General features: G+C 41.5%; 1 protein-coding gene across 1 annotated transcript; it reads left to right on the forward strand.

Moving 5' to 3' along the window:
• The first annotated feature begins 348 nt into the window (after nucleotides 1–348).
• IFNGR1 (interferon gamma receptor 1) lies at nucleotides 349–18,493 on the forward strand. Its single transcript, XM_064413568.1, has 7 exons — nucleotides 349–524; nucleotides 7,445–7,559; nucleotides 7,961–8,133; nucleotides 9,530–9,678; nucleotides 10,363–10,534; nucleotides 11,570–11,685; nucleotides 17,853–18,493. Exons 1-7 carry the CDS (start codon nucleotides 437–439, stop codon nucleotides 18,342–18,344), a joined length of 1,305 nt encoding a protein of 434 aa, XP_064269638.1. The 5' UTR covers nucleotides 349–436; the 3' UTR covers nucleotides 18,345–18,493.
• Nucleotides 18,494–18,783: the final 290 nt, after the last annotated feature.

Consider the following 18,783-nt stretch of genomic DNA (forward strand, 5'->3'; position numbering starts at 1 on the left):
TCTGGACCACTCCACGGGGTGAACACCTCGTGTTTTTTAAGAAACGGGGAGCGAGCACAAGTCTCAACACGACGAGCTGGCCGGTGCTTTCCAAGCAGCTGGGGCTGGCAGGCACGGCCCACCACCAGCACTTAAAACAGAGCATTGACAAAGCCAGCGCAGGCTTTGTCAATCGTGGAGCACAACATCCTCACTCCCGGGGCCGGGGCCAGCCCACACTTCCGCGGCTCCCCCTCGTCCCCTTCCCCCGGCGCCCCCCGGGCGCTGCCCGGCTGTGACCTCCTCCCGCCCCCGCACTACCATTGCCGGGCATCCCGCCCCTTCCTGCCCGGCGCAGGCGCCGCGGAGGAGCGGGGCGGGAGCAGGAGCAGGCGTGGGAGCGCCGCGGGGCTGGCTGTGTGTGCGGGGCGGCCTGCGCTGGGTCCCCGCGGGCGCCATGCGGGTGCCGCTGTCCCTCCTGGCTGTCGCGGCGCTGCTGGCGCCCCGCCGGAGCGCGGCTTCCCAGGGGCAGCAGCCGCCCGCAGGTAACGGGCGGGGCGAGACGGGGGCATGGGGCGGCCCGGGCAGGCCGAGCGGCTGGTGGGCAGCGCGGCTCACCTGAGGGGCGGCGGCAGCGGCCGCGCTGCGCCCTGTCCCGGGACCCGCCGGGAGCGAGCGCCGCCGCCGGGGCCGCCTGGCTGCCGCCGCCGGACGCGGGGAGCCGTCGGGGCAGTGCGAGCGGCCGGGAGCGGCGGGAGGAGCCCCCGCTCCCCGGGGCTGTGCCGTGCCGTGCCGCCCCGCCGAGGGGCCCGGCCCCGGCCGAGCTCTGTGCGGTGCGCGCTCCAGCCTGGCCCCGGAGGGCGTCTGGAGGCGCGCCGGCGGCGCGCTGGTGACATCAGCCTTGCTTCGGGTGTTCGAAAGCATCGCACGGGCCTGCTGTGCTGTGCTTTACGACTTCGTGTGTCCAAAGAAGTAGAGAAACTGGGAAATTCGGATCGGAAATGGGGAGCACGGGACTGGGGAGCGTAAAGAAGGTGTCGGGATCGCGGCCTGGGGCGCACACCTTTTGGCCAAGCGCTCCTGGGGAGGAGTGGCTTGCCAAAGGCGAGCAGCGCTGTGTCTCTGTTTGCACGGCAAGTAAATTACGAAAGAATTAGTCAGGCTTACTAGTTTTATTTTAAACTGGAGAAGTTCATTACAAGCAGAGGTTGCTGTCCAACAGACATGCATTTAATTTTTATTGAGACTGCTGAGAGCTGGCTGTGTGCCCAGGCTCCTTGGATTCTGCAAATGGAGGTTTTTTGGAGTTCAGATCCATGCCCAGGTGAAGTGACTGAACTTAGTTGCCCCAATAATGGGCCACACCATGCTTTGGAAGTCTGCTTAGCTTTGTCTGATTTGGACTAGCGGTGCTAAAACCAGTAATCTGCCTGAATTATTGTCCCTTAATAATTTTGAATATCCATTCATTTGACTTGGTGTCTGATTTTAACTGGCAAACTTTGCAGGGAAACTTCTTTCCTCATTGAATCAGTAAAATAGCTTGATATGTTAAATGTTTTCTTGTTTGCTCTGACTTAGTCTCTTTTAAGGGCATGCTTTAATTGCTAGTAAAATATGCCATTTCTACATTGTATTAAGCGTTTTCAGGGTAAAAAACACAGTACCAGTAAGTTACTTGTGAAACAAACCTGCTCTAATCCAGCCTAGTCCAGCACAGCAGTTACCTCTGTGAGCATAGAGAGTGCTGCTGTGGTGTAGATCATAGAACAGGCTGCCTAGGAGCAGAAAGCTCACTTTTCTGCATGGAAGTGCAGCAAACCCTCAGCTCAAAGGAGCAGAATGTATTTTTGAGTTAGGTTTTGAAAACTCCAGCAGTATTTGCTTGGTGACGTGCACTCAGCTTGGTCACAGCCACTGTAAGGAAACCCTTTTTTTGTAGTGAACAAAAGCATCATGAAGGGAAATAATTCTAATTGAAAATTCTTTGTATTAGTTGAATGAAAACGCTGGTTTTATGTGTAATGACTAATAACATGTCTTTACTTCGTTACAATATTGATGCAACTAGATGTGCTGAACTGCAGGGAAAGAATTGAGGTAGAAAGGGAAGTCTAAACCATGTTTATGATGCTGTCACATATAGAATAGCATAATGGGTCAGGTTGGAAGTGACCACAGTGGGTCATCTGGTCCCACCTTTTCCTGCTCAGTCACGGTCATCCTAGAGCACATGGCACAGGATAGCATCCAGGTGGTTCTTGAGTATTTCCAATGAGGGAGACTCCACAGTCTTCCAGGGCAATCTATTCCAGTGCTTGGTCACTCACATAGTAAAGAAGTTCTTCCTCATACTGTAGATATGGTGGAGCTTTCTGTGTGTTAGTTTCTGCCCGTTGTCTCGGGTTCTGTTGCTCAGTACCACTGTGAAACTGGCTTCTTGTCACTCCTCCTTCAGAGACTTGTAGATATTGATGAAGTCCCCTCTTGGTCAGCTCCTCATGAGACTGAACAGGCCCAGCACCCTCAGCCTTTCCTCATAATGGAGATGTCCCAATTCCTTGATCAGTCTTGTAGCTCTCTGCTGGACCTGCTTGTGAACTCCATGTCTCTTGTGTACTGAGGAGCCCAGAATTTCCATGACAGTAGTTTTATGGTTGTTTTTTTTCGCTTAAATCTTACAGGGCTTTCAATGTGCCAGTAGTATAATACATATATCAGGGCTTAGTGTGTAATGAGGAAATGTTCAGTCATCTTCTGTTGTAGGACACCGTTTTCCTTAGAAAAGGAATGAAGCCAGACAATCCAGCAGCTGCTGGAACACCTCCTGCATTTCCTGCAGCTGGGTGCCTAATGTGCCTGCATTGACAGGCCTCTGACTCCACAGTGAGCTGGGCACTTGTTGGGAACTCTCAGTCTGTATTTTAGTATCGTGGAAGACAAGGTCTGTGGTCAAGGTGCAGAAGATTTAGAGGCTGTGGTAGCAGCTCAGGTGCTTACTGCACATTGTGAGCCGCATTTCCAAGGATGTGTATAGTTCATTTAGGCAGCTGGCTTCCTGCTGTGTGCGATAGTAATGGTGGCCTTGAGTTGTTGTTTATGATTCAGATTACTGCCATTCATAGCAACTTACTGTCAAGCTGCAAACGAAAACAAACTAGGTGGTAGAAAGTGCTGTATTTAAATATCACCTATTACAACACTTCTCAGCTATAACAAAAGGAATGAACACTCATAAAATAGATAAAACAATATTTAGCTTGTATGATTACATCTGGTTTTTTAAGTGTCCATCTTGTGCAACTTGCTGTGGTTTTTCTCAAGATGGTGATCTCAGTCTATCTCTCTTCTTAGTACAGCCTACAACCTTGTGGAGATTTTTATCATAAACAATGATTTTAAGAACTCCATAGAACAATGTCAAACCTCTGATCCCTTAGAAAATAAAATTCTGTTGTAAAATAGAAGCTGTAAAAATGCTCTATCTACTGTGTATAATGTTTATTCATGATACTTGAGAAATCATTTAGGTTCATGCCAGTAAATATTTTTAAAATTAATAGCTTTAAATTTTACTCCAGTCATGGTACTAATTTAATTTGTAAACTAATTCCTTTGTGGTTTTGAGATCTTTTGAGAACTTCTGGTAGAACCTTCTGCATAAATTGTTTTACAGGCATTAATTTAAGCTTGTTTTCAGTAAATTGTTTAAGGAAGTACCATCACCATCAAGGTATGGGAGTGGCATTACGAGAGAAATGCATATCCTGGGTTTCGTTTGGAGGGATAAATGAAAGCTGGCCAAGGCAAGCACATGCAAGCATTTTCACATACACTTCATGGCTGCTGCCTGTTAAAAGAAAGCCGGTCAGCTAGCAGATAAAAAACTTCTTCATTGCCTTGCTCTTGGGTGCTTGCCAGTCTCCCAGGCTCCCAACCAAGCACAGCCAACAGGCAACTTCCCTCCAGCAGTCCGACAGGAGCAGGACCTGTTTGGTGCCTGGCCTGCCAGAAGTGCTCAGAGAGGGGGCCACGCTAACCCAGCTGTGCTGCCCTGAAGGGGAGGAGGCAGGAGCACTGCTCTGACAGACATTGCCTGTTCCTCCCCAAGGCACGGGCTTGGTGCTCCTGCAGCCTGTGGTGACAGTGACCTCCTCCTGCTCAGTTTTGGTCCTGAGGTGCTGGGCAGTGCTCCTAACTCTCCTCTAGCTCCCAGATGGCTGGACTCTGCTTTTAGTGCAGGCTGATTTTGTTTGATTTAGAACAGATTGAAGTGAGGATATAAATAATTAGGAGGGCCATTTTGTCAAGGTTTAACCAAACCCCACGCAGCTGCTTGTTCACTCTGTTACCAGCAGGATTGGGGAGAAAATCAGAAGGATAAAGCTGGAGAACTCATGGATTTATTTAAAGACGGTTTAATAGGGAAAGCAAAAGCTGTGCACATAAGCAAAGCAAGGAATTAATCCACTGCTTCCCATGGGCAGGCAGGTGTTCAGCCATCTCCAGGAGAGCAGGGCCCATCATGGTAAGGGTTTCTTGGGAAGACAAACGCCATCACTCCAAATGTCCCGTGCTTCCTCCTTCTTCCTCCTGCTTTATGTACTGGGTGTGATAGAGCACAGAAAGCAGCAATACCCTGGCCACTTGCCAGCCCCTGTGTATCACCATGGCTGAATGTGTTCCCAGACACACTACTGTGAGTTGATAAGCAGTTCTGCAAGCAGTGAAAGCAACAAGCACTGGACTCAAATATGCCTCCGGGCAAGCCACAGGAGCTAAACAGCACTAGCAGTTGTAAATTCAGTCTAGTACATCCCAGTCAAGAATGTTATCTCAAACCCTTTGAATCCCAAGTTGGGCACAAAATAAAATTAAGGAAATGCAGCCTTCAGAGGTAGGCTAAATTCTTTTTATGTACTATTTTCATCCTTAGCATTAACTTGCTGCCTTCTGAATCCATCTTTCAGAGTATTTGTTGCCTTATTGCCACCTTTTTTTCTGTTTGGGTTTTTTTTTTCAATGCATGTGGCTGCAGAGTACCGCAGAAGCATTCAAAGGTAGTGCAAATTTATCTGATCTTTTTTCTGTTTTCTTCATTTTTATGGGCTGCAAAATCTGGAGGGAGTGACTTTTTTGCATTTGTGAAGTCATCAGAACTGCTAGCCTTTCTGGGTGTAGTTTAAGTGGTTATGTGAGCTCAGACCCCCCTGTGGGCCACTTACATTCAGTGATCCTTGTGGGATCCCTTCCAACTCAGAATATTCTGTGAATCCGTGAGCTGAAACAACTGTAGGTAGAGGACAGGGCTGGCACAAGGAAGGCACATTTCTCCCAGTCAGGGGCCCAGAAGGGACTGACTGGTTACTGTTGCAGCTGTCTATCTTTTAATTATGAGTGAACCTATACCCTACAACAGAGTTCAAACTGTTGTCCCTCTTGGCCTGTTGAAGTGGTTTCTAAGCATCTTCCTATGATGTGTCACTTGGGGAGTATAAGGATTTGTTTGTTTTTAATGGAAACCTGGAAAAGAAACAAACTTTCTTTTCAAAATACATTTTTACTTGTTATTTTTTCACAGTTTGTCTTTTCAAGCTTTCAGTTTGTGCTTTCAGTCTGAATTTCAGTGCCTAAATGATGTTTAAAAGTCACATATGACTTGAATGAATTTCTGTGGCTTTTAGGGCTGCTTTTGTCTCAGATGGCTGTACCACAAACTCTGCCTTGTGGATTCATCAGTCCCTGTTCTATTATATACATTATTGCACTTCACCTGAATTCCGCTTGCATAAGCAGTGGTGACAAATCCCTCTGTGTATACAATAATGCCAGAATGAGGGAAAGAGTTACAGTCTTGCACAAGGTGCAAGTGTCAGGCTTTGAAGGCTGTCTCATTTTTACATCTTGTAAATGTCCAATTCATTGAATTAATTTTTGCCCTAGGTAGTGCATTGATAGCACTACCTAGCAATATGTATGTATATTATAGTCAGCAGGGACCTACCTCCCCAAGCCTTGGGCAGATGATGGGGGGGCCATACTATAATATTTGCTACCTCCTTCAGTGCTCTCAGGTCAACCCCTTATGTTAAGCAGGTTTTTTTGTGTAATAGTACACAAAAGTTAAAATTTTGTAAGGCTAGCTACACTTAAAAGTGCATATTTGAAGTAACAATTATGTGCTTTCACCTATCTGTGTGCTTGACACCTCTTCTGTCCAATTGTCACCTTTTTTTTTTCTTGTGGTTGTGAATTTGATTATTATGTTCCTTTTCTTCCAATAGCTGAAATACCACTGTTATTAAAACAAACCACAGTACTGCTTGCAGAATGACCTATATTACATCAAACCTTTGTGGTTGTCAATAGCATATCTCAGCCTCAGCATATCACTTTCAGTAATGTGTTATATTTGTGGTCTTGTTCTCAGAATGTGAAAATTATATGCTTTCCCTAAATATATCACAGAGTGAAGTTGTATTACTTGCTTTGTGAACAAGAGCAGGTCTAATATGAGTTCCCTCAGCATTTTGTGAAAGCCACGTTGAGAATACTAGGAGTGCCAAACCAGACATCGAGAAGCTGAGTTGCAGTAGTTGAATTCAGTTGAGTGACTTAATTTATCTTCTCTTCCTGAGTGTCATGTGGCAGCCTTCAGCATTTACAGGATCCTGTAATATTCCTTCCCCTGCAGCTGCTCCCTTGATACCCTCTTGAGGTTGCTGCTTGAAACAGATACTTGCTGCCCGTGGAAGACTCTCAGTGTTGCTTCTTATTTTTGGATTGCTTTACTGCATTACCTCTGATGTTGTTTGTTAAGTATACTTCAAATGTGCTCCTTCAAATGGAACTACATTATAGCTTCAGTGTTCAAATTCCTTACAAATGTTTGCAGTTTATTTTGGTCATCACAGCTTACTGAAGATACTGCTGGAGTGGTAGAAGCATCACTGTTAGGAATTCATAGGGAATCCAGGCTTACCCTAGGAGGCCTGTTGTATTATGGCCTTGATACTCCAGCTCTGGTACTATTTCCTAGCCCATCCACTCCAATTTAATTTCTGAACAACAAGAGAAATCTACAGGAACAAGGCTAATCTCCTCTAACTTTAGTAAAGTCTTACAACCTGTCTTGCTGTTATATCTGTAAAAGGCCAAATGGGGGTATAATCATCACTGCTTATGGACCTGATACAGGCTTTCTGAGGGACTTGCTTTCAGTGGGCATGGGTTATCTGATGTTGCAAAGAGTACAGAAGCTGTCTCTGCAGGAGAGGTGAGTAATAAGTCAGCTTACAGGGCTCATAAGTGTTTGTACTGGTGACAGACTAGCTCATTTGGGGGAAGTATTTGTGATTTTTATGTCTAGTGTGTTGCCTTTTCCAAATAATTTAGAAGTACATTTGGCTGTTCTTGTATTTGCAAAGGTATGTTTATCAAAGTGCAATTGTTCTCTTCATTCTAGTGCCTTCACCAACAGGGATTGTAGTAACATCTGAAAATTTCAAAACAGTTTTGCATTGGCAGTACCCATCTATGTCTGAAACTCCTCGTTTTATTGTGGAAATCAAGCCTTACAAGTAAGTTCTTTCTATTTTATTATTTCCTATACCTGATATTCTCTAGAAGCACATAAAAGTAGTCAGTCCATGGCAAATTCTCTTGTTTCTATGCAGTGAAATCACGTAGGGTGAAGGTTGCTCAAGTGTAAATTAAGGCAAAATTTGTCAGGTAATAGAATGGTTGAGGTTGGCAGGGATCTCTGGAGGTCATCTGTCCGAGCCCCTTGCTTGAGCAGGTCATCCATGATTATGTCCAGGTGGCTTTTGAATATCCCTAGGGGAGGAGACTCCACAATCTCCCTGATCAACCTGTGCCCTCACAGCTCCTGGCCACCCTCACAGTTTTTTGTTACAGGCAGTGTATTGTACAGAATTGTGCAGTTGAAATTGTATTAATTGTTACTTGATCTGTTTTACAGTTTAGGTCACTATAAGAATGTCTCAACCTGTGTGAACATTTCAGCTCATTTTTGTGATCTCTCAGAGGAAATATGTGACCCTTATTCATCTCACTGGCTTCAAGTTAAAGCTGTTGTTGGGTCACAACAGTCTGAATATGTTGAGGCAAATGAGTTTATTTTGCAAAGGCATGGTAAGTTGTATCTCAACTAAACCTAGTAATTTTTTCCAAAAATTTAGAGAGTTAGTAATTATTCATTTTCCTCTGTTACTGCATTGCATTTGGGGAATACCTTAAAGCCAGGAGTCCAGGATGAAATGAAGCATGATGATTGATTAGTTGGGACTTCATGGTGCTTGCTAGCTCTTACTCTTTGGCGTCCGAGTATTTGTTTCAAAATGTCTAAAGGCAAGGTGATGCTGATGGTGCACTCTGAATCCTTCCCATGTTCCAGACACCAGTTTAGGGTAGGAAACTGTCACCAGCAAACATGGACCTTTAGGCAGCACTGAAGTAGCAATGTATTGGTTGACACTAGAATGCCATGAACTGATAGCTTCAGGTATCTAGGTAATACTAAAAGCTGTAATTGGATAACTGAGTTACTAGTTCTTCATGTAAATCCTTCAGGCTGCTTTGGAAAAAATAAGACTTTAACATCAGTACTGTAAAAGCAAATTTTGTGTTTACAGTCCAGTGTGGCAGGCCCTGGCATTGCATGGGCAGTGCAAAGGACATGCAACAGAGTCAGGAAAGACCAAGGGACTTCTTACCAAGCTTGCTCTGTTCCCAACATACAGCTTGCAGGGAGAAGCTGGCCCATGAGATTCTATTTGAATTCTATCTATTTCTGCATTTCTGGAGCCAAAGGAGTGGAGTCCCTCCCATAGCTTTCTGCTATGATTCTGTTCCCACTCAGCAGTCCTATTACTTGAAATAGTGGCTGATTTCTATAGTTTGACAAAAGGACACAAGTCTTGGTAGTAATGCTCAGTGTGACAGTTTCCAGAAAATGGGTAGCCATGTATGGAGAAAAGAGACAAAATCCTTTTCCCATTGAACAAGAAACTTGTGTTCAGTCAGACCATTAGACATGAAAAATTCACATAGGCCATTGCCATGGGAAATCCAAAGTTTCCAAATGGCGCTCATGGTGAGATTTGTTTAGCTTTTCATATAGCCTTTGTTTCAGTGCAGTATTGTTTTTAACTGAGGTGATTTATGGTGGGATCTAGTCAGCAGGATCTTGTGTTTGGTTCTCATTCATGTATATGTCTAATTGCTGTTAGTATTTTCTGTTGTCAGCTGAATTTTTATAGCTTTATGTGTGTAGGAAAGTTAAATTGCTTAACAGTGAAATTCATCATGGACAATCTGTTTCCATTTTAGAAGCTGATTAGTTTATGTATCCAAATGCTTCCATTACTTCTAAGCAACAGAGAAGTCTTACCACAGCTATGCAATATTCACAGCATGGAAATAGACGTAATTCTTCTCAAATCTCTGATGAATTTTGGAAAGCTAACAATAAATACTGTGTTTTATGTTAAAAGCTTTGGCCTAATAGCAATGGTGCAATGTGTTGCAGGAAGACTAGGACCGCCAAAACTGAATGTCTCAAGACATGGTGATAAAATCATGGTTGATATTCACCATCCTGTATTCCCTCTTTCTTGTATTGAAGACATTTATTCAAGTCTTGCCTACTTGGTGACTGTTCGGAATAGTAAAAATGAGGTAGGTTCCAAAAATAAAATTTAAAAACACTTGTTTGCCTTAAATGCCTATACAAGGGATTTATGCCTATGGCACATGGAGCTAACAGGTACCAAGAAAACAGTTGAGCACCTGAAATGTTGAGCGCATTATAATGAAATATGTGAATGAAAGGTTTATACTGTAGTTGTCCAAATGAGTGCTTACAATGAAAATTAGATTATTGCATTAACTGTACACAAGATAAATGTTACTGGATCACATGCTGCTGTTTCTGCATACATGCTAAAACATTAATAACTTAACTTGGGCCCTTCTCATTTGTCTAAAGAGACATTTGACTTGAGAAAATGGCCTTTCAAGGTATTTATACCAGTTTATTTAGCAATCACGGAGGGTGAAGTCAAGAAAAATTACAACAGGTGTGTTTACTTACAGTTAGCTTTTCATATGCATCCAGGTGCAAGTTTTATAAATGTGAATCTCTACTATGAACAACAGAAGTTTTAGCTGGAAAATACCATGCTCTGATCAAATATAACATCTTAAGGTAGCCAGTAACCTGATGGTCACACAGCTTTTGCAAAGCATATGAGTGATGTAGAAGCACATCTAATAGTGTTTTAACATTTTTGGAAGTAGTGGAAGGTACTGTAATGTTGTTCTAGTGAGTCAAATGATATAATGTCTTCCATTTTTTTTCAGACTGAAGAGCTCTACGAGGACAACTGTACAATGCCTAAGTGTAGCCTCAAAATCCCAATTCTTACTGAAGGTTCCACTTACTGTGTTTCAGCAATAGGAATTTTTGATTCTCTGATGGTTGGCACTCCATCAGAGGAAAGATGCATTCCTGTTCCTCTCAGGCAGACATTGAGTAAGAGGATTCAAATGCTATATTAAGAACATATTGAATCTGAAGACACATCTGATCTAGCAAGCATTTGATGCTTGGGGTGCCTTTGGGAGAATAGAAAAACATAGGGAAAGCTTAGTCAGTCTTTTCCAAATGCACTTGGACATTCTGACCTTTACAAATTATGTATTATTTTCAAGTGACCCTGAATCTTTTGGGGTGGTTTTCCTGTGTTGATATTACAAAACCTATTTCTATTGCACATGAACACTGGTGTGATTACAAAATCACAGATGGATCATTCACTGAGCTGTATGGTATTCATAGGCATTGTCTTCTAGCAACTAGCTTTTTGCTCAGCCTCATCACTGATGGTAATGTGTATATACTTTTAACTGGAAGCAACTATAAACTTGTGGTCATTCAATTAAGATATTACTGTCTTTTTTGTAATTAAGAGAACAAAAGGCAAATAGTGACCCAAATTTTTATCTCTGAACCTCTTGCAAACATTGTGATTGTACTTCATCATGGCCTGTAATTTCAGCAAAGAGATTAAATAGATAGAAGCAGTCAGTCTTCTTGAATGCTCAGGAGCAGCTGGATGAGGGAGGGCATTGAGGAGAGTCAGACTAATGGAGTCCTACTGTAATCATTAACAATTCTGTGTTTTGGAAGATACCATAGTTTATTTTTATTGTACATAACCTCTGTGTAGTTATGTCAGTTAATATGCTATCACGTAGGAGGTGTACAAGTCTCATTATCCCCATCCGTCATGTCTAAGGAACAAAAAATTAATTGCAAAATTCCTTTATTTCTATAAAAATTTGATTATGTTTATATAAACTGAAAAGCTTCTGTCATTCTAATTTTTATTTACTCCATAAAAGTGTTATGGATTAAGTTTTCATGAGTGAAAAAATGTAGTAGATTGACAAATTCACACATTACAGCTAAGCAGTCTGAGCTATTACAATTTCTGAAATTCTTCTAAATGATACAGCAGTGGCTTGTTCTTCCAAATTCCTAGTAGATTTTGCTTTAACTTCTTAGGTACACATGTTATCATCATCCTGTGTGTTGTTATTGGGATCTTGACGGTAATTCCGACAGTATATTGTGGTTGCAAGAAACTGAGGAAAAACAACATACAGCTGCCTAAGTCTTTGGTAAGTTCTGTAACTACTGTGTGTTTATGCCAATCTCTTGTGTTTGTTTGGTTGGGTTTTTATGCCGGTCTAATATTCTGATAGCCTTTGCAACCAGATGCTTCTTAGTTTTTTAGGGCTAGACTTCAGTCTCTCTTTGACTGAAGTAGCAGTAGTTGGTCTAGTTTGAGAACTTGGTTCTTAAAAACTCAGCGTGTGCATACCTAGGCAGGTTTGTATTCACTCTAGTAGCAGAGACACAAAACCACAGAATCACTGATGTGAGAAGAGGCTTTTTGAGGTCATCTACCCAAAGCCTTTCGCTCAAGCCCAAGAGCACGTTAGCCATGAGCACATCCAGATGGCTTTTGAATACCTGCAAGGAAGGAGACTCCACAGCTACTGTGGGCAATCTATTCCAATGTTAAACCACCCTCACAGTTTTTCTTACCTTCAGACAAAATTCCGTGTGTTTCAGTTTGTGCCCATTTCCCTTTGTCCTGTCACAAGAGCTGTGAGATTCCGTCATTAAACGGTGGTATTGGCTATTCTGCTGATTGCTACTATATTTGTAATTTGCAGAGTAAGGGGAGGGGGTAATAGTTCTGTAGGAATAGGGAAGGAGGACATATGGAAGCCTGTTCTCACACTGAGCGGTCACAGGGAAGAGATGTCAACAGCTGCTTTATCTTAAAAACTTCCTGTATCCACACCTAAGAAACAGAGGGGACATTCCTTAAAAGCAGCAGCACTCCTTGGTTTCTTGTCAGGCCAGAGTGGAGTATCTAAGAACTACTAATGTTCTCCTGGTGTTGTGTTAGTCACAACAAGTGAACTACCACAACTTCAAAGAGCAGCCACCTGAGGAAGTAGTAAACAGAAATCACAGCAAGAGTATCTTCTCAGGGAATGGAGGAAGTCTCATTTATAGAGAGAGTAGACAACAATCTTCGATTCCATGGTCTTCAGTTTCAAAACCCTTTAAAATTACCTCTCCACAGTGAGTGCCCAAGATTCCTCTGGAATTTGTGTTCTTTAGAATAGAATATCAGGAGGCAAGATTGCTCTGACTAAATGGAGATACCAAGCCAGAGGTGGTCCCTTTGTAGTAAAGCAGTGATTTAGTCCACCAACTTGTGCAGCATGAGATGATTCATCTTGTTCTGAAATTATGTGCACTTCTGGTCAGACAAAATGCTTTCTAAAATTCCTGTTTCTTTCCATGGACTGTGATGGAGCCAGGGGACTAGTTTGGGGGTAGACGTTCCCACTGTAGGCTTTAAAAAATAGATGAGAGAAATCTCTCTGACATCTCCAGCTAGGCCCCAGTACCAAAGCAGATGCTGGAGACTTTGTCATGTTCACACCACGGTGTACTTGCCTGAATATGTAACATTGTGTCCTACGTACATGCAACAGTAATTTCTGTGAAGACCATTCATCGTAGCAAAAGATGGATCATGCAGGATTACAGTGCTGTGCACGATGGAAACATTTCTTTTGGCTTTCTAGTAGCACTGGGATATCTCATCTAAAGGATTAGGAAGCAGAATATTACAAAGAGAATGTGTGCTCCTTGACACCTGTGAGCTTCCTGATGCATGCTCCAACTTCACACTTGAGCTCACCTTGTAGAAACTCCTGTTTGTGCCCATGTTCTCATTTTACTGGGCTAGATGTTACTTTGTGGTTCCTAGGTTCCAGTATCACAGTATGGTTCACATACTACATCATATTTTATTGCTAAGGAGCTGAACAAAGCCTATAACTATTTATAAATATTGTTAGCTAGGTGGTCAGGCACTGAGACAAGCTCCCCTGAGAAGTGGTCACTGCCCAAATCCTATTCAAGAAGCATTTGGCCCATGCCCTGAGATGTGTGGTTTAACTCCTAGGTTGCCCTGGGTGGAGTCAGGAAGTAGACACTGATTCTTGTCAGTCCCTTCCAAATCAGGATATTCGGTATTTCTGCCTATTCCAATGACCTTCTAATGACAAATATAAGCTGTAGAGCTCATAGAGGTAGTTCCAATACAAGTAATGTGAGTACTGTGGGAATGTAAAATGAGCAATTAATTATTTAAGCATAATTATTTTATGGTTAATCATTTAAAGTAATGAACAAACAATTTAATTAATATGAGTGATAAGTTTAATTATATTACATTATCTCAATAGGCTTAATGACACTTAGAGCCTGTCACTGACCTTTGAATATGTACTAGGCATTTCTTTCTGAACAGGTTATGATTATTGTGCCTTACCTGAGCTTGTCTGAAAATAAAACATCTAGGAGTTTTTCCATCTGTTAAAAGGCTGGGCAAGGTTTCCTACCTTAGGACTGCTGTTTTTCTGTGATCTCCTTCCTGGCACCTTCAAGTAGATACGAAAATATCATTTGAGTGACTTTCAGCAACTTGGAATTTTCCAAGAGAGGGAAAAATTAGAAAGAGTACCCATCAAGCAGCTACCTTTGCAAGTCTTATATACTCAGAGAAAGGAAAAAAAAATCCATTGCCAATTAGAGCTCCAGAGCTTTTATATTGTCTTTTCTGTGCTGTTTGTGACTCCCAAGAATTACATATGAGTCATGTCTTGGTCCTACTTCCACAGTGCAGGTGTCATTTGATATAGGCAATGAATGATTGTCTTCATTAGAAAACATGTTTGTTTAAATGTTTAAACATCATTATAAACAGGAGGATCCTACCAGGAATATGCATATGTGAAATGGGACAGATGCCTTTACAAGATATCCTGTTAGTGTTCTGCCTGGATCAAAGGAATGTGGCCTTTCAGCAGTTCAGCTGTAGTTAAAACTCCCTTTCATTTATCTTACAAAAAGTATTGCAGGAGGCTGTCTCTTTCCACCCATTGTCTTCAGTCATTGCAGTTTGTCCTGTGGCTATTCCTGTACTAGATTTTTGTTCTAAGATATGTGATAAGGGCTTACCCACTTTTAAAGGAACCTGACCATAATTTTCTGATGTGCTGTGGGCATCTCTCTCTCTGCTTTAACTTCCCTGTCTTTTTCATCAATGTCTTTTATCTTTGAATTTTGGCAAATATTTTTGGGAGCAGAAAGCATCTACACTCAAGAGAAAAGCGAAAGTTGAGTCTTACTTAAACCTACTTTTCTGTTTTCTGCTGGTGGTTTTTCTGGTTCTGACAGGAATGACAAAGGCTTTGCTCTTTGGTTATGCAACGTATATTTTTAATGTGGAGAAACTAATTGTTCCTGTAAATATTGACCGACACTTGCCACAAATAATTGTCATCTTACAAGAGAGAAGCTGCTTCATTGCTTTTGTGAGAACTTTTTTTTTGTCCTGTGAGCATCTTTAGGGGGCAGCAACATCTTCTCTTTATAAATTCACATAGCATTAATGCTTTGTGGAACCATGCAAAGACCACAAAGATTTTTGCCGTCATCCTAATAAGATTTGAAATGGAGTTCTCAAACTCTCCTTCATGAAATGTGCACCTGAAAATTACTTGGCATTCATAGGTGGACACATCATTAGAAAAGGAAGTTAAGAAAGAATTGGTAATTACCTTAGCTGTTATGGATTCTTTGGGATATGTTATTTATCTGTGTCCTTGAGCCTGACTTTCAGCAGTGTGTCTCACTAGTCTCTTGAGACAGTGAAAGACCTGAAAGCTCAGGTGCTGTTATTGGAGCCAGGAAGTTATGTGAGTACCTGCACATGTCAGGAAATACTGCTGATACCCATCACTGGCTGTCAGTTTGCTAGGTAATGTGAATAAAAGAAAAATATTAACTTATCTATAGTAAATACTTTTCTTCAAATAGCAACCATATCATAATTACCCTTGTAACTTGAGATCTTTTGAATGTTACTGTAATAAGCATTCAGTTACTGTAATAAACTGATTCTTATCTTTGAAGCTAGAAACACCTGCATGAGTTGTTAAATCATCTTGTTGTCATGACTCAGTGGCTTTTAAAAAACCTTTGATACCAGGAACCGCACGGGAGTTTTTTCTTCTGATCGCTTCCTTCTTTCATGAATGGGAATAGGAGTGTCTTTGCACTGTTTTGCCTAGGTCAGAAACTTGTCAAGAGAAAATGGGTTTCCTTTTTTTGAGAAGTCTTGGATGTAGTTGTACAGAGAATATTTTATCCCAAAGTCTCAGTGTTGCCAGTGCTCACTGTGAAATGTGCTGGACCTGTGTAGAATGCAAGGTGATCCCTTAACATATTTTAGGATTGTGATTTTTTTAGAGCTGTGTGAAATCTTAAAGGACAGAAACAAGAACTCACTGGGTTTTGTTTTTAACTTCAGTTTAGCGTGTACTAGTATGGGGAGAGGTGGAAAGCTGGAAATGCAGCTTTTGACTGTGGTTTCTGTAATACTTTGTTGTAATTCACATTCTTCAAGTGTCCCACCTTACACAGAGAATTGCCTTCTCTTGTTACTTGCTGTGTGGTTATTGGAGTCAGATGTTTGCTAACTCCCACCCCAAAAAACTATAGATGCTGCTCCCTTCAAGATCAGTGTTGTATAGCATAAGTACCCAATATTTTGGATATATATCCAATATACCTATATAAAGGGATTCTAAAAAAGTATATTAATCCTTTAAGGTATTCTTAACATTTTCAGTATCTACCCATTATTGAGTGTTACCTGTTACTTGCAACTAACTTTTAAGCATCTGCTTCTTATGACTGAGTGGTTTTCATGAATTCTCATGGAAATTACTTTGGATATTCTTTTTGTAGTATTCTGTTTCCATAACAGAATATGAAGATCCCGAGACACTGATGGTTGAGTGGCAGCTGGTTGTATTGTGTCAGGAGCCGCCTGAATGCACTTTTCAGTGGCAACCCTTGATTCCCTGGGGGATTGTCTCACCTTAGTGATGTTCACACAGCTGTTTGTAAAACTAACTTAGGTGACCAGTAACTGCTCTTCAGGGAGTGTTTGCTTCACTTGTGGTGTTGTTTGGCTGGTTGGTTTTCCTAAATTGTAATGCTTTTATTGGTCCAGCCTTAGCCACACAGTAGCATCAACAGGTATCAGGGCTACTGAGGGGTAAGATAATCAGACTGAAGTGAGAGATGAAAACAGTTTCTAATGAAGTCAACACACTCTGAAGGTATGAGTGTAAAGCTACAGTCTCACAACCTTTTAATCAGAGAAGACTCCTGAAAAGCTGAGGCAGATTGGATCATCTGGTTTTGATGGCTCTCTCAGTTCTTACACTAGTACAGACTGAGAGGTTCTTTGTGTCTATTTGTAATTTTTCTTAAAGTTATTTTACTTCGTCTTTCCTTCTCCTGTATACATCTCTTTCTTCCAAATTTGCTTCCATCTGAATTTTCAGGTAAATTTTTTTTACAAAGTATCTGAAAAAACAGTGATTGTGTATCTTATTAAGAAATTCATGGATCTGTAATACTTGATATTGTATGATACACGTACATAGTGAATTATGAAATTTGTGAAAGTACACCATTAACTCTTTTTCCCAAGGCATTTTATTAGCTTTAGGGAACACCGTCAAATCACTGAAAGTTTACCCTCCTTTGTTTTTCATTTGTATGTACTCTTGAAAAGACATTTTTTAAAAAGTCTAAAGAATCTAAGCAGCCTGAAGGCATATTGTAAATGTTTAAAACAAGCTGGGGCCTGGCCATTGAAAGAATTGATGTGGAGCGATTTCAAAGTGAAATATGAAAGTTTGTTACAGCACTGAGGGACAGCTTAGTGGCTCTGTGAAATAAGTTGATAGACTTCAGCATAGAAGCAGTTACTGGGTGTGTTGTTCACTTCCCTCCTGGTTGGGACAGGTGCCAGAAATTATCACAGGCACTGTAAGTTACACTCATTAGCTACAGAGTATGAAAGGTTTCCCCAGCTGAAGAGTATGACATTGTTGTCTTTTGCTGTTTTCCTCTACGTTGAAAACTTCACAGTGTAGTGGGTGACATGAAATGGAATTGGTCCTCGCAGATGTGCTTGCCCAAAGTAAGCATTTTTGAGATCTTGCATACAAGTGTTACTGGAACAGTTAAACTCATGGACATAGGCCAGTGACTGTGCCAGATTTTAATTTGTTTTGGAATTGGTTATAATGATGTTAAATTTGTTATTATCAACTTACATATTTTTCCAACTTTTAAACTCAAAGTTTGTTGGGTTTTTTTTTCCCCCATTTAGGTCAGTGTGATGAGAAACCTGAACACAGGCACCTTAGCGGGACCAAGATCAGAGGGGAAGTACATACCTGTGACATCAGGCCAGTCGGAGTTGCCAGTGAATGGAGAAGTAAACTTGCTGGAGATACAGCCAAAAGAACAGACTGTTAGTCCTGTGAATTCCTGTGATGGAGAATCTTCTGTCCCTTCCCCAGAGGCACCAGCCAAAGCAGAAGAGGTGCCTGTGCAGGAAAGCAGAGAGGAGAGCTCTTTTGATACTGATGAACAAAACCGTGAAGGAAAAGAGAGTTACTTCATTTCCAACAGTAGCCAAATGGATATATGCAATAAGTCTTCAGGATCAGAGATTCCCACCACAGAAACACAGCAATCAGTCATTCCTAGCAGCTGCTTCAAGTTTTCTGGCTATGACAAGCCTCATGTTCCGTTGGATATGTTGATGATAGATGTTGGTGAAGAACAGCCTGTGAATGCTTACAGGCCAACTGAGTAGCCAGGATAACTGATGTGCTTAACTACAACTCAGAAGGAACAGCATTACTGAAGGTTATGTAAAGTCTGGGTTAAATAGTGAACATCTACAAGTTGTACTTGTTCTAATCAGTACACAATTGAAAATAGTACCTGAAAATGGCATAAAAATTGTGGGGAAATTTCATAATAACCACTTTTAAAAATGCTTTTATATATGATACAGCTCATTATTTCCTATTTGAAATAGTGCTGTTTTTTAACAATACTCTATAGAAAACATACCATTGACTATAAAATAGCAGCTGTACCATTATTCACTTCTGCTTCAAATCTTGTTCAAAATTAGTTTAATGAACATAATGCTTAAGAAATCCTTCACTTGATTATGATAGACATGTGCAAGAAATGTTTGAGAGATTTTACTATTATTGGAGGTATCCTCTTGCTTATCTTTTTCT

The sequence above is a fragment of the Passer domesticus genome, chromosome 3, assembly GCF_036417665.1.
Source record: "Passer domesticus isolate bPasDom1 chromosome 3, bPasDom1.hap1, whole genome shotgun sequence".
In the NCBI taxonomy this organism is placed as follows: Eukaryota; Metazoa; Chordata; class Aves; order Passeriformes; family Passeridae; genus Passer; species Passer domesticus.

Coding starts and splice junctions, on each gene's coding strand:
- IFNGR1 (XM_064413568.1), top strand. CDS start 437: ATGCGGGTGCCGCTGTCCCTCCTGGCTGTCGCGGCGCTGCTGGCGCCC. Junction 7,560..7,960: donor GTGGAAATCAAGCCTTACAA/GTAAGTTCTTTC, acceptor TCTGTTTTACAG/TTTAGGTCACTATAAGAATG. Junction 11,686..17,852: donor TACAGCTGCCTAAGTCTTTG/GTAAGTTCTGTA, acceptor TCCCCCATTTAG/GTCAGTGTGATGAGAAACCT.